General features: G+C 35.0%; 1 protein-coding gene across 4 annotated transcripts in view; it reads left to right on the plus strand.

The window, feature by feature from the left end:
- Window positions 1-24,554, plus strand: part of SLCO4C1 (solute carrier organic anion transporter family member 4C1) — a 77,658-nt gene that overhangs the window by 24,536 nt on the left and 28,568 nt on the right. For 3 of the 4 annotated variants that reach the window (XR_006781549.2, XM_087861958.1, XM_045808337.2), the window contains exons 3-9: window positions 8,656-8,838; window positions 12,446-12,523; window positions 13,308-13,404; window positions 15,656-15,777; window positions 17,067-17,185; window positions 19,198-19,342; window positions 19,744-19,939. Coding sequence is in view for 3 of the 4 variants with exons in the window: in XM_087861958.1 (XP_087718084.1) it covers window positions 8,656-8,838; window positions 12,446-12,523; window positions 13,308-13,404; window positions 15,656-15,777; window positions 17,067-17,185; window positions 19,198-19,342; window positions 19,744-19,939 (940 nt within the window). In the remaining variant the exon portion in view is untranslated. The remainder of the gene's footprint in view (window positions 1-8,655; window positions 8,839-12,445; window positions 12,524-13,307; window positions 13,405-15,655; window positions 15,778-17,066; window positions 17,186-19,197; window positions 19,343-19,743; window positions 19,940-24,554) is intronic. The other variant, XM_045808338.2, reaches the window with a different exon arrangement.

A 24,554-nucleotide genomic window follows, 5' to 3' on the forward strand; every position in this document is an offset into this window, starting at 1 on the left:
AGACCAGGTTCCCTAGAAAACTATGTTTCTTTTCAGGAGATATGGGTACCTCCTGGATATTGAAAAAGAAAAAAAGTGTGGCTGGGGGAGTGAAATATCATCTCAGGCTGCAGCATCCTGCCCTACCCTTGGCAGCAGGATGGCCCCAGAGGAAGACATGGTCTCTTAACTTCAGGTTTTAAAGGTAAATGCATGGGGAGAAGCAGGCTATGGGCCTCTGAGTGGGGATGAGGGTCGGGCTGAGTTTGATATTTAACTTATAAATGTCCAGGTGTATAGGTTTCCATTTTCCGTTTTTCCTTTGGTTTCTGCACAGGTTAGTAGGTAGGACTGAACACTGGTTTGTCCATTAAGCGAAGTTCTAAACCTTAGTTTTATTGGCAGCACTTCATCTGTTCATGAACAGCGTAGACGCTCCCTCTTGTGGTGTATTGTCAGATTACATGCTTTTAAGTGAGTGTTGGAAGTGTTTTGTCAGGAATTGTTTTATTTCTCATGAGATGTTGAAATTCTAGGTTCAGGAACTTTCCTCAACTAATAATACTGCAGAATTCAAATAATAGGTAAACCTAGCTATTTTAAAAATCTATTTTATAACAGGTACAATTTAATAAATTATTTAATAGTACTTATGATGAATGGTCTTCTTCAGGTCTCAATGGCATCTCAGAATGAAGTATTTCTTGGTAGGCTGAAATGTACCCTCTAGTAGTTCTTGTTTTTATTTTTATTATTTTTTTCAGGAAAGGTTAATTCCCTGAGATTTGTAATATATACTTGAATGATAGTTTGAGTATGAGATTTATGAGTCACATTATCTTTCGTTGATTACTTTTTAAAAATCATTTCCTTTGCTTTATGAGATTAATGTTGCTCTAGAGAAGTCTGATGCCAGCTAAATGTTTTTTATTTCCCTCCACGTAAATGACTTTCTTTTTTCTTGACTGCACAAATAAGTCTTTCTTCATCTTTAAAATCCCATAACTTTATAAAGGCATAGTCTTGAAAGTCCTGCATCAAATTTTCCTGGGATGCTTTATTCCCTTTTAAATTATAGATCAGTTTTCATTTATTTCAGGAAAGTTTCCTAAGTTTTACCTCAGAGTATATACTTTTTCCTATTTTGATTGATTATGCACTTGTTTGATTTTCTTTGTCTAGATCTCATTTCCATAATTTTCTCTCTAATCTTTTAAGTCTTAGTTTTGGTTTATTTAATTTTGTTTATATTTTTCAAGTCACAGATATGTATTCTGTCTCCTTCTAATTCTCAGAGTGCTGTTTTCTTTTGCCCATTTTGTTGTGACTTTTATTTCTATGGTAGTTTTCATTTTTATTTCATGTCTTTCCTGAGTTTTTTCAGCCCATTTTTTTCTTCTCTAATTAATCACATTTATGAGCTTATAAAATCCCTTTTTTTCAGTGTTTGATTTTGAGAAGCAATTGTTGTCATCACTTTTTTTGTTATTATTCACCCTCAAATGAGGCAAATTGTTCCTTAGTTAACTTTTTGTAGGATGTTTGTATTAGTTTTCTCTTGCTGCATAACATATTATGGAAACTTAATTTGAAACAGTGCAGTTATCTTACTGTCTCTGTGGGTCAAGAGTCTGGCACAGCTCAGCTTGTGTTCTCTGCTCAGTGTCAAACTCAGGGTGTCAGCTGGCTGCATTCTCATTTGCAGCTCTAGAGAAGAATCCTTTTCCAGGCACATTAAACTGTTGGAAGGAAAGTTTATTGTGGATTGTTTAATTGAGATCTCTATTTCCTTGACAGTCATCATTGGGTGTTTCTGTCAGCCTCTAGAAGTTCTCCATATTCCTTCGCATGTGGTCCTTTCCATCTTTAAAGCCAGCAACAGTTCATAGAATCCCTCCTTGACTTCAGACTTTTCTTTTTATCCATTTCTTCCAGATTGCCCCATTTGTTGGCATATAATTTTTCATGATAGTCTTGATGATTCAGTGATGATCTTATCATTGTTTGTATTTCTGTGGTTTTGTTTGTGATCTCTCCTCTCTCATTGTTGATTTTATTTATTTGGGTCCTTTCTCTTTTCTTTTTGATAAGTCTGCCTAGGGGTTTATCAATTTTATTAATTCCTTCAAAGAACCAGCTCCTAGTTTCATTGATCTTTTCTACTGTGGTTTTTTTTTTTTTTCTGTGTCATTTATTTCTGCTATAATATTTATTATTTCTCTTTTTCTGCTGACTTTAGGCCACATTTGCTGTTCCTTTTGCAACTGTTTTAGATGTAAGGTTAGGTTGTGTATTTGAGATTTTTCTGGCTTCTCAAGGTAGGCCTGTATTGCTACATACTCTTCTCTTATGACTGTGTCTGCTGCATCCCAAAGGTTTTGGACCATCATGTTTTCATTTTCATTTGTTTCCATGTATTTCTTTGATTTCTTCTTTAATTTCCTGGTTGACCCATTCATTCTTTAGTAAGGTGTTCTTTAACCTCCATGTATTTGTGATCTTCCCAATTTTTTTTCTCGTGGCTGACTTTAAGTTTCATAGAGCTGCGGTCAGAAAATGTGCATGGTATGATCTCAGTCTTTTTGTACTGGTTGAAGCCTATTTGTGACCCAGTATGTGGTCCATTCTGGAGAATGTCCCATTTGCACTCAAAAAGAATGTGTATTCTGCTGCTTTAGGATGAAATGTTTTGAATATATCTGTTAAGTCCATCTGGTCCAGTGTGTCATTCAAAGCCATTGTTTCCTGGTTGATTTTCTGCTGAGATTATCTATCCATTGTTGTAAGTGAGGTGTTAAAGTGTCCTACTATTATTGTGTTATTATCAATGAGTTTCTTTATGTTTATTATTAATTGTTTTATATATTTGGATGTTCCCAAGTTGGGGGCATAAATATTTACAGTTGTTAGATCTTGTTGGATAGACCCCTTTATTATGATACAGTGCCCTTCTTCATGTCTTGTTACAGTCTTTGGTTTAAAATCTAGTTTGTCTGATAGAAGTGTGGCTACTCCAGCTTTCTTTTGATGTCCGTTAGCATGATAAGTGGTTCTCCAACTCCTCACTTTCAATCTGCAGGTGTCTTTAGGTCTAAAATGAATCTCTTATATAGGAAGCATATAGATGGGTCTTGTTTTTTTTTTTTTTTATCCATTCTGATACCCATTGTCTTTTGTTTGGAGAATTTAGTCCATTTACATTGAGAGTGATTATTAATAGATTTGAATTTAGTGCCATTGTGTTACCTATCACGTCATTGTTTCTGGAGATTTTCTCTGTTCCTTTCTAGTCTTTGTTGCTTTTGGTCTTTCTTTCCAACTCAAGAGTCCCCTTTAATATTTCTTGCAGAGTGGTTTAGTGGTCATGAATTCCTTTAGTTTTTGTTTGTCTGGAAAACTCTTTATCTCTCCTTCTACTCTGAATGACAACCTTGCTGGATAAAGTATTCTTGGCTACATATTTTTTCGCACTCAGTGTGTTGAATAAATCATGTCACTCTCTTCTGGTCTGTCAAGTTTCTGTTGATAACCTTATTTGTCTTCCCTTGTAAGTTAGGGATTTCTTTTGCCTTGCTGCTTTTAGGATTTTTTTCCTTCTCTGCTTTGCAAATTTTACTACAATATATTTTGGTATTGGCTGGCTTTTGTTGCTTTTTGTGGGAATTCTATGTGCCTCCTGGATTTGGATGTCTGTTTCCTTCCCCAGATTAGGGAAGTTTTCAGCTATAATTTCCTCAGATAAACCTTCTGCCCCCTTTTCTGTCTCTTCTTCTGGGACTCCTATGATACGAATGTTACAATGTTTTATGGAGTCGCTGAGTTCCCTGAGTCTGTATTTGTGATCCAAGATTTTTCTTTCCTTCTTCTTTTCAGCTTCATTATTTTCCATAATGTGATCGTCTGTATCACTTATTTGTTTCTCTGCTTCTTCCATCCTTGTGGTCATTATATCCAGTTGGTTTTGCACCTCAGATATAACATTTTGTATTTCAGCCTGACTAGTTTGAGGGTCTTTTATCTCTGTGGTGAGGGATTCTCTGGTGTCTTCTTTGCTTTTTGAAGCCCAGTTAGTATCCTTATGATTGTTGTTTTAAATTCTGGCTCAGCCATATTACTTATTATCTATTCTGATTGGCTCTCTGGCCATGACCTTTTATTGCTATTTCTTTTGGGATGAATTCCTCTGCCTTGGCATTTTTTCTAGATCTTTGTCTTCTTCTCTGTGTTAGGAAAGCCTGCTATGTTTCCTGCTCCTGAGAGTGATAGCTTTATAACCTCCAGGGCCTGGCACTTCAGGCATTGTTTCTGATATGTGCCGTGTGCACTCTGCTGTTGTATTTTGGCTGCTCTTTCCCTTGGGTCAGTCTTCTGCAGAGTTTCTCCATGCCCGCAGTGGGATGTGTTTGGACCCTGTCCAGAGTGTGGAGAGTTTTAACTAGGTGTGCTGTGGTCTGCTGTTAAAAGGGGCCAGATCCTATTTTCACTAGAGCTGAAGCTTTGCAGCACTCTGTGGTCAGTAGACTTGCCTGCGGAAGGTTTGTGCTGGTATTCTGGGGGAGGGGTGCTGCGTTTGTGCTGCTCTTGTTCCCAGGCATGCCTGCCCTAGTAAAGAATCACCTGCAGAGCAAGGGGGGTAGGGCTTTGTGTAAGCAGCTGAGACCTTCACTGTTGGCACTGTTCTGCTCACAGAAGTTAGTCCATGCTGACGTGGGGCAGAGAAAAATAGCGCCAGCCCCCTCCCTGGTCTCCAGAGTTCATGCCAAATGCTGTTTGGGGAGCCCTTGCACAAGACCGATCACTCTCCCCTCATGTGTCCCAGGCATTCCTCAGATCCCTACCTTCATCCTGTCTATGTCCAGACTGTCTGTCCTCCTGGTGCTGCAGCGCACCTGTGTTTTAGCTCAGGCATGCCAGCTGAGTTTCAGAACTCCAAACTTTAGGGCCCCAGCTCAGCACAGACTACACTACTCTTCTGAAGGAGGGTCTCACCATGCCGTGGCTTGTGCGATTTGTCCCAGACCAATTCACAGGAGTTTGAAGTTCAGAGTTAAGCACAGCAAAAAGCCAGTGTCCAGGCTAGCTGCTTTTAGCACATTTGTCTCCACCCCTATGCTAAGGGACTGGGCAGCACAATGGTGCCCACTGTCTCCTTTGTCCCCCGAGAGGTAATGCCACCTCTCCCAAATGCATTCCAAGAAGGAATAACTATCTTCCCCAGTGTGTCCTAGGGTATCCTCATATCTCGATGTCTGTTCCCAGGCCTCTGCCCTCCCCACACACAGGAGCACCACTGTGCCTGCTGGGCTCCATACTGACCATGACAAGGATTTCTAAAACTCCAGTTTTTGAGTTCTGCTGGTTCCATTCCAACTCACCATAATCAGCGCCTCTCATTTTCCTAGGTTTTGGTTTGGGGTAAGTGTTTTTCTTGTGCAATCCCCTGCGTGCTATGTGCGCTCACTCCCTTTCTCTTTCTCTCTATCTCTTCCTCACTTTATCTGTCTCCACTCTCCATCGTCAGGGCTCCCCCCACCCCCTGCAGCACCTGTGATCCTTCCCCCCACCCAAGTCACGTCTCATCTCCACACCTCCTACCTTCCATGTTGTGGCCTCTTCTCTCCCTTTAGTTGTGCAGTTTGTTCTCTCAGTTCTCAGATTGATTTCTTGGGTATTCAGAATGATTTGATATTTATCTAGCTGTGTCAAAGGGAGGAGGCAAGCGTAGGGTCCTGCTACTACTATGTGATCTTAACCCCACCTCCCCAGGCTGGATTCTTTCACTTAGCAATATATAAGATTCGTCCAAGCCTTTCTGTGGCGTGATATGTCATTTCTTTTTATCAAATCTAAGAAAAGCAATAGAAAGGAATTATTCAGAAATAATACAGAGGGTAATACATTGGATATAGTAGTTTTCACAAGTAGATCTTAGGTCTCGTTTCCTTGGGAAAAATGATACAAGAAGATGTTAATTGTTACCAAGCCTTTCCTGTAGTACTGTGAAATGGGTCATAGTGGGATGAGATGTTGATATCTCAAAGCTTAGACAGCTGGAGTAATTACAAGAGATTTGGTCCAAAGAAAGACTGAAAAGATCAGTGACATAAAACTGAATATCCAAAAATAAACCTGCACCCCCAAGAAATTGAGTAAAAGATAATCTTTGGTTAATCCAACAGAATACTGCATCCCAATCTTTTCCCACTAAACTGTATTACATATGAAGTAAAAATACAGTTGAGGACACAAAAACCTGAGTTTGAATTGTGTGGGTCCACTAATATACAGGTTTTTTTTTTTTTTTTATAAATATAGTACAGTACTGTAAATGTATTTTCCTTATGACTTTCTTAACATTTTCTTTACTCTAGCTTACTTTATTATAAGAATATAGTACCCAATACATGAAACATACAAAATATGTGCTAATCAACTATTTACCAGTAAGGATTCTTTTCAACAGCAGACTATTAGTAGTTCATTTTCGGGGGAGTCCAAAGTTATACATGGACTTCTGACTGTGCAGGAATTGGCGCCCCAACTCCCGTGTTGTTCTAGGGTCAACTGTAAAGTAAAAAAAAATGCTATGATAAAATCATGTTAATTTATATGTAGTCTTAGAGAAGGGAAAACTCCATAAGTCAAATATCAAATTGGAACCTATGAAGTAAATTTTAAAAATTCACAGAAAATACATGCAAGTGGCCAATAAACATTTAAGAAATGCTTAATTGTATTGATGAACCTAAAAAATTGAATTAAAAAAATACATGTGTGTATATACCCACATATGTGCACCTATTTTTTTAACCAGAGAGATTGGTAGTAATTTAATTTATTATGCAAAGTGTTGTTGCATTGCTGGTGTGAATGCACATTTGTTTAACTTTTTGATAAGGCAGTTTGACAATATCAAAATATAAATATTTATACACTTTGACCTAGCAGTTCCACTTTTTTGAAACTGTACTTGAAATTGTCGATTAAGTAAGTTATACGACATTTATGCTGTGGAGTGTTACGGCAGTGCCAACAAAGAAATTTAAATACAGTTAAATTTCAACATCAAAGATGTCCAGAACATAAGTGAAATCTGGAAGTCGTTGAGTATAAGAGTGGTATGTTTATTATGATCATACTTGTGTAAAAAAAGTAAATGGACACAAACTGTGTGAATGTGTGTCTGAAAAAAAAAATAAAAAGAACTGTTAACATCAGCTGTTACCTCCATCTGAGTTACATGGGAGAGCATGAAGGGGAGGCAGGCAGGGTAAGGGAGAGTTTTGTATTTCTCTTGATCTTCCTCTGTGCTATTTAAAATTTACTTAAACAAACATGTTGAAACTTCATGGATTATTTCCTCTGGGAAAAAAACAAATACCAAAACCCTACAGAATACTCACATGGTCAAAGTATCTACTAGATTACTACAAAAAGATATTTCTTTATTATGAAAAAGAAATAGGAAAAAATAATAAACCAAGAAATACATGGAAGTATGTTTAATTTTGCAGTGTATCAAATCATAAGAGATTATTCTTAGTCTAATCTGCTACCTCCAGGAAAGTGAATATTGAAACTGGAAGTCACAGGTCAAATGTCTGACATGGCCAGGGAGGTAAGCCAAATAATGCAGACTTAGTTCAGTTATAAATACAAATTATTTGCCAACATATTCATCAACCTCTTATAATATGAGTATGTACAAAATTATAGGGTGTATTTTAAATTTTAAATTAAGAAAATAAAAATTGTACGCATAAAATCTGCATCTGAAAATTCGATGGTCGTGGACCAGTTAAAGAGTCTTCAGGATTGGTGCTTTGGGGGTCTTACTCATCTCATCATTCAGGAAGTAATACATCTTGATCTGATATTAAGGAAATGAAAATAGAATCATCTAAGGATATTGTTAAAATGCAGTTTCCTGGATATTACCAGCTTTAAAGGGAAAGAAAGTGAAAAGTGCTGGGGATGTATTTTTAACAAACATCTTTATTCATTAATATTATCAGGTGAATTTAGGAAATAATGGGCTTACATAATATCCAGCCTTTGAGTGTGATTTTTAATCTTAAAAATAACCATTTTTCCTTTGATGATATTCAGAAGAATATTCTGTAGGGCCAAAGGTTGCTTAAAAAAATAAATTTAATAAAGTAGTTTGAGCTACAAGAAAGAACTAGACAGACATAACTTCAAGTATTATGGCTTTTTAGTGAATATTAAGAAATTGCTGTTTTGACCAAAATATCATATGACCTAAGTACACTTTTCACATGTGTTCGGGGTATTGATTGATAAATTCAGTATGCTGGTCATATTGTATTTATGACTTGGAAAGAAAAATAAAGGCGAGTTTTTTTTTTTTTTTCCTTAATCTGAAAACTCCTTCCCTGGCACCACTTGCTTCAATTGTGTTTATATTAACTTACCCCAAACTTTGTTAATTTTGATTGTTAATGTTTCTCAGTTTTGTTCTACAATGTCTAAATTTTAATGTGATAATATTTCTTAAATTTTCTTTAGTAATGTATGTATTTAAGAACGGTTTAATCAAAGTGAAGTGATTGAAAGAAAGAAGGTTCTGTTAGGCAAGTATAATTGATAAAAATAGATATTTCACTTATTAGCTAAATTTCTGTAAATTCACAATTTAATTTTTTCCCCCCAAAGGTACTTGCATAGCAACAAGGAATACAACCAGTTGTACCTTTTCAAATTCTTCGCTTTCTAACTACTTGTATGTCTTCATCTTGGGACAACTGTTGTTGGGAGCAGGAGGGACTCCTCTCTATACCCTGGGAACAGCCTTTATTGATGAATCTGTGCCCACACACAAATCTTCTCTCTACATTGGTAAGTTTTCTTTGTAATAAATGTTTCAGTATCATTTCATTTTATTGCTTGTTTAATTTATAAGTAAAAACATAATAGATGCTTATTAAAAAGTTAGTTGTAATTTCATAGGTATTTCCATTAGATTCCCAGTAGACGGTAGATATAGCAATATGACTGTTTTTGTTTCATTACTTACTGACACATGCCCTTCAGTTAAATGCAGTTATGAGTTTTGTTGACATCCTGCCTTGTTTCCTGTCCTGGGCACGCCAGCCTTCCTGGAAGTGCCATCCAAGCAGTAGGCTATCAAGATTACTTGAATTCAGGCTCATTTACACAGGGCGGGGAGATGGAGCTGTGCCATTCTACCTGATTTACTACATCCTACATAGACCTGACTACAGTCAACGAAAGAAACCATGAGGTAGTGCCCAGAAATTCTGTGGAGTTTTTCATTTCAGTTTAATCCTTATTATATGTGGCTCAATTCTTGGGGTGTGGGGAATCTAATTTTTGGTAGCTTAAGTTTCTCTTAAATTCCTTCTGTGATACTCTTGCAAGGTAGAGCTTACTAGGCTATGCGTGGCCTTAGCTTAAATTAATATGTTTCACATTTCATTTTATCAGTTTTCATTTTATCAGCTGACTATTCTAATAACTAATGTCTTAGTTCTTTCAGTCTGCTATAACAGAATACCATTGACTGGTTGGCTTGTAAACAACAGAAATTTATTTTTCACAGCCCTGCAGGCCGAGAAGTCTAAGATCATGGTACCCACAGATTCAGTGTCTGGTGAGGCCCACTTCCTACCTCATAGACATTCATCTTTTTCCTGTGTGCTCACATGACAGAAGGGAAGAGAGGGCTTTCTGGGACATCTTATAAAGTCACTAATCTCACTGATGAAGTCTCCACTCTCATGATGTCATCAGTTCCAAAGGTCCCACCTCCTACCATCATATTAGGGATTAGGTTTCAACAATAGGACTTTTGGGGGGGGACACAAGCATTCAGTCTATAGCAAGAACCTATTGCCATCGTCACTGGAAGTCAGATATGTTCAATGCAACTCTGACAGAGACCACTAACTCTACTTAGGCTCTTCTGTAATGTGAAAACCACGACACTTCTACTTATTTTCTCTACTTGTTTTGCCTTGGTCTCTCCGCAAGTTCTGATTCTCTCTCTTTCTGTAAGTTCCAGCTGAGTACAACTTTTCTTGCATTTACTAATTTAACAATGCTTTTATTTCAATTAGCTAGTGATGATGCTTTTCACTCTCCCAGTTCAACAAATTTCCTTTCTGAAGTGCTCTTCTGATCAATACTTCTCATAAGACAGTTTTAATCTTTACGGTTTAGTAACACACAAAAATAGGAAACACGGTTGGTGGGGTGGAGGCCCATGGGACCATCCCAGATTCCATAAATTCATAGCAGGACTGACTTAGCATATAATCATACTCATAGCTATGGTTTATTACAGCAAAAGGATACCAAGCAAAATCAGCCAGGGGAAAAGGTGCAGAAGGTAAAGTGCAGACAAAAACTGGGGGCAAGCTTCCAAGATTTAGCTCCTCCTAGTGGAGCCATACAGCCTGCAATTAATTCTGCCAGCAATGAGTTTGAAATATTTTCTATCACTTAAGTTCATTAGAGATTCAGTGTCCAAGGATTTTATTGGGAGTTGATCACGTCAGGACCCTCTGCCTTGCATATATCAGAGTTCTGGACTCTCAAAAGGAAAACAAGTAGTCAGCAAAACCACATTGTTTATACACTGTTGGTACAGTGAGCTACCCTTATTAGTTATGGAATGGTGGCATTTCTCCGGACAGTTAAATAAACTCCACACGCCAGCCAGCCGGAGGGCCAACCTTGCCGACAGGTCTTTCTGAAGTTAACAGTCACAGGCCTGCTATGTTAACTCTTTCCTATACTGTAGGAATTCATGGCAATTTTTGAGGGTAAAGGAAAAAAAAAAAGGAGCAAACTGGGAAACTCATTTTAATTTTGTCTCTTATTTTTCTGTTAAGGAAGATATAAACACTTATCTTAATTATAGTATGTTATATACATGTATTCTTTTCACTATCAGGTAACCAGTATTTTTCACTAAATACTTAGGTTTTGTTGCATGAAGTCCTTCCTTTTTTATGCTTTTTATATCTTTGAATTTCGAAATCTTCCTCCTTTCTTTCTTTCTTTTAAAACAGTATCTATTACTGATTCCTTACATTCTTCTATGAGACACATTTTATGCATAACAAAGCAAAAACGGGCAAAATGAAAGTGGTCAAAATCTGTTCCCTTTTAGAATGAATTTTATAAAAAGTGGTTAATGCAGCATATCTATCCTCACAAACTTTTCTAGGCCATTCACCCTTTATTCCTTTATTTCTCTGATGCTTTCCTTGGGTTAACAATCTTTGTTCTTTTATTGAACTTTTTAATTCATTAATGTTATTTTGTGTTTAAATCTTTCATCTTAACCTTTGCTTCCTAATTACTCTATGTGCTTATTTCTTGCCTTTTTTTCTTTCTTTTGGATAATTTAATATTATTTCATTTCTTCCCTCTATTAACTTCCTGGATATATCCTATTTTACTGTTCATGTACTAATGACCTTATATGTAAACTTGATTTTATGAAATTCTAATGTTAATTGATACTTTTACCACATACCTGATCATAGCTATCCTAGAATTCTTTAGCTAAAAATGTTCTTTTTAACCCTTTTCCCTGATGAATATTTTCACTAGGAATAGATAACTGGTTGGCCATTGATTTTTTTTTTTCAGTGCTTTAAAAATACTGTTCCTTTGTATTTTCACTTCCACTGTTTCATATATGTTTGCTATTGAAGATTTTTCTCTTTGCATTTGATTTTTATCAGTTTTATTTATATGATGTGTATAGGTGCAAAATTCCTTTTATTTAACCTGTTGTGGATTTATATGACTTCATAAATATGTTGTTTGATATATTTTATTGGCTTTAAGATATTTCCTATGATTATTTATTTAAATATAACTTCTATTATCTCCTCTCTTAGGACTCCAATTACATGTATGCTAAGCCTTTTAAAAATATATTCTTCATATCTTACTCTTTTCTATATTTTTTATCTTTTGTTTTTATGTTTTTGTGCTTCTCGCTAAGTTTTTCATGACTTAATTGATTTTTCCAGTTTGGTAATCCTCAGTTGAGTCCTGAGTAATCTGCTTTGTGTCTCTTTCATTTCAACTTTGATAAAGGTGTTTTATGCTACACTTTTTCTCCAAACCCCACTCTGTGTGTTTTTTAATAAATTCCCAACCTCTGATATATTTGGGATCCCCTCGATGTAACTTCACAGATTGAGTTTATTTGAAACAAAGGTATACTTACTCTGTGGGCAATTCTCCTTCTAACTCACCCTTACCTTTAGAGTATAGCTTCCTAGGTGCCAACATAAAATGTAGGGTGGGGGAACTTTATATGGTCTAACTCCCGAGTTAGGCGCCCTGAACTGCAACTCTGGTTTCCCTACTTCCTAGAGACTAGCAAGGATTGCTAACCCTCCCAGTGTCTTTTGTAGAATCAGCAAATATGCCCAGAAAAAAATCAGTTCCAATTTTTTAGATCTTTCTTTCAGAATCCCGGCTCAGTGGTCCTTCAGAAGATCACCTTGCATGACCTCTACTTTGGAAACTTGGTCAAGTACATAAGTTATTTTTACCATTGACATATGCTTAGCTTTGGGTATGATAGATTCTGTTCTTTTGTGTATGCGAATGAGAGTCTTAGTTAATAAAAAATTCAGAAGGTGGTAATATATGAAGATACTAATGTATGCATAATTTTTTGCAAAAATTTAAATGTCACATATGGCAAAATTTTAAATATCTGAGCGAAATAAGGTCAGTTTAACTCTGCTGCAAGTAGAAATGGAAGATCACTACGTGCGGGAGTTTAAATTAACGGCTTACTTTTATGAAACAGGTTAATCACCAGATCCAGGTTTTAAAATCAGCTGCTGTAGTGCAAAATACAGATTGCTTTTAGAGTGTGTACAGAGTGGAAAAGGCTTCTCATTTCACAGTATTTTCTTCCATAAGAATTGTAAACAGTATCATCATCCGTAAAGGGTAATAGTAGATGTACTACCTCTGTTGCCATTTAACATTATCTAATTTTCCCTGAATTTATAGTTGTTGGGTTTATTGCAATTATTATTATAGTCTAACAACTTTTACTTTGAATTACATATATGTATATTTAAAGCATATTTTATAGTTATATTTATTTTAAAAATATTTTTAAGCTCCTCGACTTAACAAGTGGTACCATTCAAATTGTATTTTTTTACTGAGAATAAGTGTAATTTTGTTGTAATTCTAATCATTTCAATTTTTCTACAATGAAATATTTTTTTCTTCACTACTGTAAGACATTCATAGCAAAATTGTATAGCTGACCATTTTCGATGTCTTTGTTCTTCTAGGAATTGGCTATTGTATGTCAATATTAGGCCCTGCTGTTGGCTATGTGTTGGGAGGACAGCTGCTAACCTTGTACATTGATGTGGGTATGGGACAAAGGCAAGGAGATATCTATTTTTCTTTTATTTAAATTTATTTTATTTTAATAATGTTAACATCATAGAACATTTTCTAAGTATTTCCTCAGATAGCATGAGGGATTTTTCAGGAAACAAAACTGAATACACACAGTTTTTATATAATGTTTTAGCTGTACTACTTCATGAATTAATGCTATACCACCCTCATTATAATGCATTTATTCATAAATAAGGTTGCTTAAGTCACCTGTGAAATTTTTCAAAATACATATCTAGGACTCCATGCATTGTTCAGAAAGAAGAACTTAATCCAAATGGGCTGTACTTTTAGTAGATTTAGCTGGATGTAGATAGCCTGAAAAGCCTCAAGAGTCTATGATTCTCAGACTAAGTTCTGTAATAGTTCTGGTATGGTCATAGGAATCACAATTGTGTGGTTTTAACTGTGGCCATAGAGGATAATAATAGCTAATGTTTATTTACCCCATACTACTTTATAGATAACATGGGTTTTGTGTGTTACTTTATTTTATATAGCACTTAATTTAATCCTTTTAATAATCGTATTAGGTAGTTGTTACACAGAGGTTGGTAAGTGGCTAAGGCATGAATTCAGGTTGATCTTTTTTACTCCCAAATCCTCCTTTTTTTTAAATTAATAATAATATTTTTTATTATGTTAGTCACCATACAGTACATCCCCAGTTTTTGATGTAAAGTTCCATGATTCATTACTTGCGTATTACACCCAGTGCACCATGCAATACGTGCCCTTCTTAATACCCATCACCAGCCTATCCCATCCCCCCCCCCGAAGCCCTCAGTTTGTTTCCCAGAGTGCATAGTCTCATGGTTCATTCCCCCTTCTGTTTACCCCCCCTTTCTTCTTCCCTTTCTTCTCCTACTGATCTTCCTACTTCTTATGTTCCATAAATGAGTGAAACCATATGATAATTGTCTTTCTCTGCTTGACTTATTTCGTTGCTGCAACATGGATGGGACTGGAGGAGATAATGCTAACCAAATCCTCCTTTTAACCACTAAGTTACCTTCTCTTTTTCCTGAATATAGAGAAGTTAGTGACCTTTGGGGGAGGCCGTATTTTTTCATTTTACCACTAGGAATTAAAACTGTGACTCTGAGTAATGAATAAGAAAATGTGGTTATGGATATGTGATTTGTTCCTTGAGCTGTTATTCCCAGGTTAATATTTTAGAGACTATATAAAAATATGCAGAGAAAATTCTTGAAGCAGAGAGCTGAGTTTTTAAGGAAGATTTTTAATTTCATTGGAGAATTACATGAGTTGTAGGAATGGCGTGTTTGGGGGAAAAACCTATTGATATAAAACTATGAGAATCACTATAAAACCCTGTTAATAAATTACTTTAAGAACTTTATAGTCAGACAGAGAAAGACAAATACTATATGATTTCGTGTGTATGTAGAATCTAAAAAAACATACAAACAAAAAAACAAGCTCATAGATACAGAGAACAAATTCATGGTTACCATAGGTGGGGGATGGGTGAAATGACTAAAAGGAGTCAAAAGATATAAACTTCTGGTTATAAAATAATTAAGTCATGGAAAGTAATATACAACATAGCAACTATAGTTAGTAATATTAGACTGCATATTTGAAAGTTGGTAAGGGAGTTAATCTTATAAGTTCTCAAAACAAGAAAAACTATTCTCTAACTATATGGTGACGGATATTAAATAGACTTAATGTGATCATTTTGTAATATATAGAAATATTGCATCATTATAGTGTATACCTGAAACCAATATAATATTGTATGTCAATTATAGCTCAATAAATAAATAAATAAAATAAATGAATTTTACATTTAAATGAATGCCTTAATTGAAGCACAGTGTGTGGGCTTTTAACACAGATCAGTGATTTGCTGTAAGATGTACTCAGTATAATAGAGAAGAAAAACTTGGCCAAAGTTAGGTAAACAATGTTCAGAAATTCTATGTATGCTTTCAGGTATTCAGCATACCTATATTTACGATTAAATATTTTACACTTCTGTGTCGTATTACCATTTGAAATATTTTGTAAGCCATTATTTTTATAGCTCTCATTTATGCCTGCTCTCTGCTGTCTGACGCAGCACAATGACTCCACTTAAAATGTTGGGTATTCTAATACTATTCCCCTACATATGTGCTTGAATTACAAACTATATACTTATCACAACTGCACTTCAATGAATAAGGTAGGGTTGACTTTTACATTTTGTTTTTCTGTCCTATAGCGTAGCTATCACTGAAGATGATCCACGATGGCTGGGGGCATGGTGGATTGGATTTCTTCTGTGTTGGCTCTTTGCTTGGTCTTTGATAATACCTTTTCTATGCTTTCCAAAACATTTACCAGGTAAACATATTTCCTTTAAAACCAAGCAGTTTTATTCCAATTCTAGGCCAAGGGTTGCTTATAATTTCTAAGAACCCTAGAAAATTCATTGTTTTATGGAAATTCAGTTGTCTGCCTATGCAAACTTTTGAATGTTTGTCTTTAGGAAATTTTGGGTAGCTATCTTAATACTCATTTCCTTTATTTCCTTTATTAATAAAAGCAATAAAACTGTGTATATCCACTTTCTTACCATATATTTAATATATTATATATTAATAACTATATTAATATATATACCATAAAATACAATAATAATCTTCAACATGTTAGTAATATTATGTATATACTTAATAAAAAATTTGTTTCCTGTGTTATCTGGAATCTTGCTTTGTGTATATGCAAGATATGGGATCTTTCAAACTATTAGTTTGCATTCAATTCCTCACTAACCAACAATCAATCTGCCTTAAATCATTAATGTTATTTGTTGATGAGAGTACAAGTACTTTTTTTTCAATTGTCATCAAACTAATACTGTAGTATACTCATTTTTCATCATATTTCAATATTAGTTTGCCTAAAAAAGAAAAGATTAATAGAAAAGTATATCCATTCCTTTCTCTGTAAAATTTTGCTTCTATATAATCATGTAGTTCAAATACATTATCTGTCGAAGTATTTTTCTCTAGGCAGAAATTAGGTAAGTAGTTGTTTCTATAGTTACATGTAACACGATAGATGATTAACTTTTCAGAATGGGCAAAAGAAAAGTTGACAGAATAGAAGTAGGTGGACTCACTGATTTCTTTCTACCCTGGGCCATCCAACTTATAATTCCATATATTGACTGTTTTCTCAGATTTATTCACGGTGCCATTATTAAAAATCAAAGGAACATGGTAATACATGGTAAATATTTCATCTGCAAAGCATGTTAGAATTAAAGAGAGTAAAAGAAAAGAGCCTCAGACATACTTCATTTAATATATAATGGATGAAAAAGAGATCCATTTTTAAAGGAAGAAAAGAATTTAAGAGATATTTGTAAAGGAAAATATGTCATTGGAACAAAGTTGTCTCATCTTAATTTCTAGACTGATTGGAACTTCTTAGCTAATAGGAATAATACTAGCTCTCAGGACAGACAAATTATATACATAGATACTTGTGCAGTTTTGTTGACAAAGAGAGAAAATGGCTTATGTTACAAATTTATATATTTATAGAAGTGTGTGTCGGTTAAAAAGTAAGCATTTTAAAAAATGAAGAATGAAGTGAAAGACCAAGTACCTTTACTATTTTTTTAGGTACAGCAAAAATTCATAGTGAAAGAATTTGCCAGACTCATCAGGAAAAGAATAGTTCCTTAAAACAAACAGAGGAGAATTTTGGAACAAGCTTGAAAGATTTTCCAGCTGCTCTAAAGGTAAAATAACATTACACACACACACACACACACACACACACACACACACCCTTCTCCACATATAAATAGGTAGATGTATGTATTACATATACATATGAATAAATATGTACATATATACACACAGATATTTTCCTGATGCATTTTTGTTTGCCTATTTACTATAGTTCTAGCTCTTATAAACAAATAACTTCAGATTTAATTTTATTATGCTTTGAGTAAGTGAGAACGATTCCAGGTTAGAATGGTTGAAAGAACATGAGTTATCTTATTGGCAATATCAATATTTGGTGGTTCCCCATTAGCACTATAGCCAGTCATTATTCCTCGCCATTTCCCTCATGTAATGGATCAGTCAGTTGTCACTGAATTGTAAATATAAATTTGAGAATGTCAAACCAATATTTTTCTCTTGTGAAAGAAGTGGCAGTTAGTAAGTTACTAGGTTTGAGTGTGAGGTTAAAGAAACAAGTGTTATGGTCTGTTCTGTTGTACTTCTTAGAAAAACAATCTTTCCATTTAGCATCATAAAAGTTTTATACATACAGGAGTTTATAATTTTACCTTTTCAAGATCTGAAATTATTTACTTTTCAATTATTTTCATTTCCCCCTTTAAATGAAAGCCTAAAATGTTCTTACTCCATTTATCCCACCTTTCAACTCTCTGTTCTCTCCCATGCAGGCAAATTCTTGTGTTTTGCTGAGATCGTTCATGATTTTAATTCCAACTACTGTTTTCTTTAATACTAATTTTATTTATTTTATAAATTCTTATGTATATTGCCATCCCTGCTGCTTTTTTTATTCTTACGGTTTTGTGCTTCCAGGTCTTGGTTCTGATTCAGGTCCCTCTCGGTATGGTATTTTATTGCTAGTTTTCGTCAGGCAGGATACCATCTAAGCATCCTTGAATACGAAACGATATTTCTGACTGGGTGGACACTTTCGGATCATATTCTTTTAGTCCTGGAAGTCTGTGGGTGTTATCTTGCTCTTTTCTACTTACGTGTGTTGTAGTTGAGAAGTTCCATGTTAGTGTGATTCTTTTTTAATCTCCATTTTCAAATTTATACATTTTTCCATTTATCTTTAATTTCAGGCAGTCTGTTAGGTTACGCCTCCATATATGTGTTTTTTCATTAATCTTTGCCAGGAATCCATTATCTTTTTTAATCTGAAGATTTAAATATTTTCTGCTATTATTATTTAAAAAAAATAGTGAATGTTTTCGTTCAGGTACTTTTTCTCCTTTTGTCACTATTGTTATTCTTATATTAGAACATCTGGATCTGACTTCTAACTCTCTTACCTTGCCCCTTTGTCACTCCTGGGTGTGGGTGTGTGCATGTGTGTATTTTGTTTGATAGAAATTTTTTTTGCATTTAATATTCCAGAACTATAATTTGGTTTCACTTTATGGTTAGATAAATTGGCTTTATTAATCTCTATACTCTCCCCTGATAGATGAAAAAGATTCTGAGAAGTCCAGCAATCCACATTTAAAATTACTCTATAACTCCCTAAGGTTCTTAACTATTGAGTCCTTTACTCGTGGAACAATACAAATTTGGTAACTCAGAGACCATTCTTGTCTGTGCTTGTAGTCTGAGTTCTTCATTTACTAGACACGGAAATTCAAAACACAGTAGAATAAATCGGACAAGGGGTAGATTTAATGTATGGTGATTTATAGTAGACTGGGGAAGGGAACCTTTCCACGCTGGCTTTTACCTCCTTTACCCAGTCCTTGCATATGATAAGGCACAGTCACCCCCCTGACGAATCACCTGTCAGTTCTCTAGGTGCTGCATGTATACATGTTCTCAATGTAGTATATATAAAGCTATTAATATTCCATATTTATGCTTTTATACTGGAGAAAATGCTGAAATTTTATAGATAATTATACTGTGTTGATTAAAAATTTTGCCATTTCATCGTGCTGCTATTCTGATGTTACATTTTGTGGTATAATCATAGCTATTCATTTGATGAACTGTATTTTTTCTTTAGAATTTGATGCGGAATGCTGTCTTTATGTGTTTAGTGTTGTCAGCTTCTTCAGAAGCCTTAATTACTACTGGGTTTGCTACATTTTTACCTAAATTTATAGAAAATCAGTTTGGATTGTCTTCCAGCTTTTCAGCCACCCTTGCAGGTAAACCATTTTCCCCTTTGTTCAAGTTTGATCTAATAATTTTACTTTACCACATTAAATGTGTATTAGTGTATCATTTTGGATAGCCCACTTCTTAAAATTTAAACTATACTGATTTTGATACAAGTTTCTGATTTTTTGACATTAGACAGTCTGTTGTATAGATGAGAAACACAGAGGCTGTGTAGCAAAAGAGAATATTTGCTGATCTTAATATTCAACACATTAATTTTATGAATTTCTTGACATAACCAATATTTTATTCATATGTTTCTTAATCATGTTATAGTATTCATCTGTTAAAACAGTACTGTGCTTGGTTTTGATGCTTTCCAATCGTCGTATGAGTAACTGAGTACACTTGTATGTTTTCTCACTCTCTGTGTCTTCTTTCTCATCAGGGGCTGTTTTAATTCCTGGAGCCGCTCTTGGTCAGATTTTAGGTGGTGTTGTTGTTTCAAAACTCAAAATGACATGTAAAAACACAATGAAGTTTTCTTTGCTCACATCGTTATTTGCGTTTGCGCTGAGTTTCGTATTTATTTATGCCAACTGTGAAAATGAGCCATTTGCCGGTGTGTCTGAATTGTATAATGGGTAAATATATTTCAGTGCTTTTTGATATTAATATCAGAGTAATGAACTATGTGCATATTTCCAAGTATATGCTTTCTTGAGTCAAATAATGAAAGATTGGCTTTTTTAATTGCAAAACTTTTTCCTATAAAAAAATATATACGTTTGTTTTGGTTTTTTTTTTCGTTTAAATAATTGACATCTTATTAAATGTTGGGTATTTTTTTCAGAGAGCAATTAAGGAGCACCTATTCTATTCTTGGTACTATGTTCAGAGATGAATATAACAGAGTCGTTGCCCTGAAGGGATTCACCTCCTAGGGAGAATTTCACATTTTATGTTGCTATTGATTTAAGTATTTAAAGATGAAGGTGACTCCCTATGGTGAAATTCATGTAATTGGTGGGTTGAAAATGGTCTAGGAGAGAAATTAAAATGAAGCTAGTCCTAGGTTATACTAATGATTGTTGTTTCTACTTCATTTTTAATTTATTTTTGTTTCTACTTTAGGAGTTCATGTTTATTGTTGAGAAATAAATGACTTCTTGTTGTTCTGACCTGTAAACATGTTTTTACCTATAACTGGTGTGATCATTTTATCTTTCTTTACCTCGTTTGGTTTTGAAATCCTAAACTGTGAGTTAGGGGATCAGGCAGGAGGGCGTTGCACAGTGATCCTTTATAGCCTGCATTGCTGCTTGAATTGTTTCACTTCATGTGTCTGAGGCTGATGAGGGAGCTGGAACTCCATCCAAGTCAAGGACTCCACAGTTTTTGTAGAATATGGCATTCAGATAATCTAAATAGAATGTTCTTTGGATGAGTTTGCCATTAACAATTAGGATTTGTAGTTGCTGTTCATTTCTGTCATTCCTTTACATTAATGAGATGCTGAGCATTCTGAAGCAATGTTAAGTTCAATCCCATTACATTTATTCAAGATTTGTTGACTATATCCTCTGGCTGACCTTTATGACAAAATCGCTACTCTAAAGGAGTTTACAATGTAGCCGGAGAGATTGGGAAATAAAATGGTAAATGAACAATGCATTAGGTAGTAAGAGACATACAAAAGGCTCTGAAATTCAAAAGGAGAGCTTTTCAGTTTCCTTTAATAAGATTCAGGAAGGGTATGGGCTTACATATCCTTTAAGGATAAAAAGAGCTTTGAGAAGAGAGAAAGGCAAAGAAAATATGTTAGCCATAAATGCTAGAAAGTAAAGGCTAGATTCAGGAACCATTCTGAATGGGACTTAGGTCATGTGCCTATAAATAAAAAAGTATCTGGAAATGTTGAAAGGTGGGTAGAGGTAAGCTCTGCAGACCTGACTTTCACATCTACAAACTTTACCCAAACATATCCCGAGAAACCGTTTGTTTTTGTATGTTCCTTCTGGAAGAACAGAAGTTTCTGGAAATTTTAACACTAGTTAATCACCTTGAAAAATGAATGATGTAAATGTAAATCTATTTGCTATTTTTTAACCCTAAACACGAGTTACTACCAGATAAGTTGTCCTTAGCCTATGGATAGGAAGGAAGACAAGTGAGAAGGTGTCAGTTTTAGGGGTATGTGTGTGGTTAGATATAAATATAGTTAAAAATAGAGAGGAGGTGAGACATTGTCAGATTGTTTTTTCTCTGTGGCCCCAAATTCTCAATTTTAGCTCTGCGTGCTGCCTATTAAAATGTATGTATCATGGGCAGCCAGTAGAGCCTCATCCAAGAAACACTTGTATAAGAAAAAGTAGTTTATGGAAAGAATAGACTAAGAGGCTTAGTGGAAGAAAGAAGTAGTTATGAAAACGTAGAGTTTCTAGCAGAGTGATGTGAAGTCTTTGCCCTTGTCATGTAATCACAGGTGGCTAAAAACAGCTTTTTCAACTATGAATTAATGAGTTAGGCTTATTAATAAGTTCATTTAAAACCTTGTTAAACAGGGGCGCCTGGGTGGCTCAGTCGTTAAGCGTCTGCCTTCGGCTCAGGGCATGATCCCAGCATTCTGGGATCGAGCCCCACATAGGGCTCCTCTGCTGGGAGCCTGCTTCTTCCTCTCCCACTCCCCCTGCTTGTGTTCCCACTCTCGCTGGCTGTCTCCCTCTCTCTGTCAAACAAATAAATAAAATCTTTTAAAAAAACAAAACAAAACAAAAAAAAACCTTGTTAAACAGTATATATAAAAAAACTTAAGATCAACAGTAGTGATTATTTCAGGGGATATTATTAGTATTTATAATATTTTACATGAATTCATTCTTAAATGTTTAATATGGGCACAGCAATTGAAAGGAGACTGTCATTTCTAGAATCTGTTAGTTATTAAAACTTCCCATGGTTCTTTTATTGCCTTGACAATCTATAGGCAGTTTGGGTCTGTTTTGGTAATCAGTGTTGGTGGTGGTGATTCGTGTTTTACTTTATACTTAGAACTTCATAAAATATGAAACATTGTAGCAAGTACACACAGTATTTTTTCTCTATCTGGTCTCTAGCTAGAATTTCTTTGCTTATCTGAAACAGCACCTTAAAGAAGCATACATTTTAGGATGCTGTAATAGGTTTAGGAAAATCGTTACTTATGGTAGAGGCATAATGACAGAATAGTTTGGATTCAAATAAGAAATTAGCATTTAAATTCTATTTGTGATAAATGTGTCACTCATATATATAGATGTGTGCATTTATACACATGTATATATTTTTTAAATATTCAAAAATTTTAAAATTTAAAATACTTTATATATTTTTAAAATACTGCGTATATATTAAGACCACTTAATCAACTTTGCAAGGATTGGCTATTTTCCTAATAATAGTTTCCCCTTTACCTCATGCAGCAAATATTTATTAAATATATAGGTTTAGGTGGCTTATATAGGCTTGAAAATAAGGAATATAGGCTATATTTCTCTGTTTCTACTGAAGTTTGCATCATACTGTCTTATATTTTCATGTTCTTATAGTCACTTATTGATAGCGTGAGAATTATACATTGGAAAACTTAAATTTAAAAATGTTTGTGTAGGGGCTGTTTCTAGAAATGAAGGGGTAGTATTTTTCTAGTGACTGTACTTCTCTATCTGTATTGTAAACTAGTGTGGGTAGACCATAATGCTTTCTTTTGTGAGTAAAATTGTGCTTGATAAAGAAATCTAGCAGCAGCCTATGGAATCGATTAGGAGAAGAGACTCCAGGCAGAGTGACAAATTAGTTAGAATTTACTCTTTGAACACCTTTCCTTCAAACTTCCACTGATTTGCTTCCAATTTGTTCTCTTTTAGTCTGTTCCTTTCATGAGCTCCTTATTTTCCACCTACCCCTTAAATATCATCGCTTTCTAACATAGCAGTTATTATCTTCTAATCTTTAGATAAATCACTCAATTACTGATCTTGACCTCCAGAGCAAGGAAGTTAGCTTCATGGTTACTATGAAGAGGGCTTTTATTATCCTTTTCACTCTGTCCACCCCCTGCCTGCCTTTTCCCCTTCCTCCCTCCCTCCCTTTTTCTATCTCTTTGTCTCTATTTATTTAAGATTTATTTCCACCACTTAAGTACAGTCTAGCACATAATTGGAGCTCACCATGTATTCATGAAATAAGTGGACTTCTGAGACCTTGGTACTCTTCTCACTCTAGCTCCTCTTATGGCTGATCTTACCGTTACCATGGTTTCAGCCACTCCTATATGCAAACGATATTAAGATATCCAGGCCAGATTTCTTCACCAAATTTTAAGACTCTTAACCTCAATGTGTATAAAACTGTATCCATCATGTCTTCCCCAAAACTAGTTCTTCTCTACCAAAACACCAAGTTAGACAGGAGTCACTCTTGACTGTTTAATCCTATTCCCATCTTTTAACACCAAATCGTGCATCCAATATTTTGGATGATTCTGTATCCAAGATGTTTTTCAAATCTGTCTCCTTTAATCAAATGTTCTATTTTCGTTCCCCTACATATTGTCTATTGTCATAGCTTACTGTCTGGGATATTGTAATTTGTCTCCCTTGTTTAAATTCATACCCTGTATCACTACTGGTGTTATTTCTTTAACATGTGCTTTTGACAGTATCACTTCCCAGTGTAAAACTACTTTGATTACTTCATAAAAATAGATTAAAGCCCCCAGTAATCTGGTCCCTGACCCCTGTAACTACATTTCCGATCATTCACCGCCTCAGACATCATTCATATTTGTCCATATAGGATGGGATTTTCTCACCTTTATGCCTTTGTACCAGCTTCTCTGAAGTACCCTGCACATGCCCCATTTATCCAGCTCTTACTCATCCTTGAAGACTTGCTCAGACAGTAGCTCCTAAAGACCCTCACCCAGACTTTGCCTTGACCTTCGTCAGTGCTTCTAAAGTACACTTTGTAGATACTATAACCACTCAACCATATTCATGTATAATTATCTCTGTCCATCTTTGCTCCTAGACTGTGAAATCTTTGAGGACCTCACACAGCTTTACCAGCTAGCTGATACCTAGCATAGGGCCCAGCATTTGCTCGATGTTTATGGGTTGAATGAACGAATAAATAGGAACTGGAGAAGTGTCTTTGCTTAGGGTAACCCTTTGTTCTTATCAAAGATACTGCATCCTATTCAAAAGCAGCATGGAACAG

Source organism: Ursus americanus, chromosome 5, assembly GCF_024610735.1.
Source record: "Ursus americanus isolate L20-20 chromosome 5, mUrsAme1.1.p, whole genome shotgun sequence".
Lineage (NCBI taxonomy): Eukaryota > Metazoa > Chordata > Mammalia > Carnivora > Ursidae > Ursus > Ursus americanus.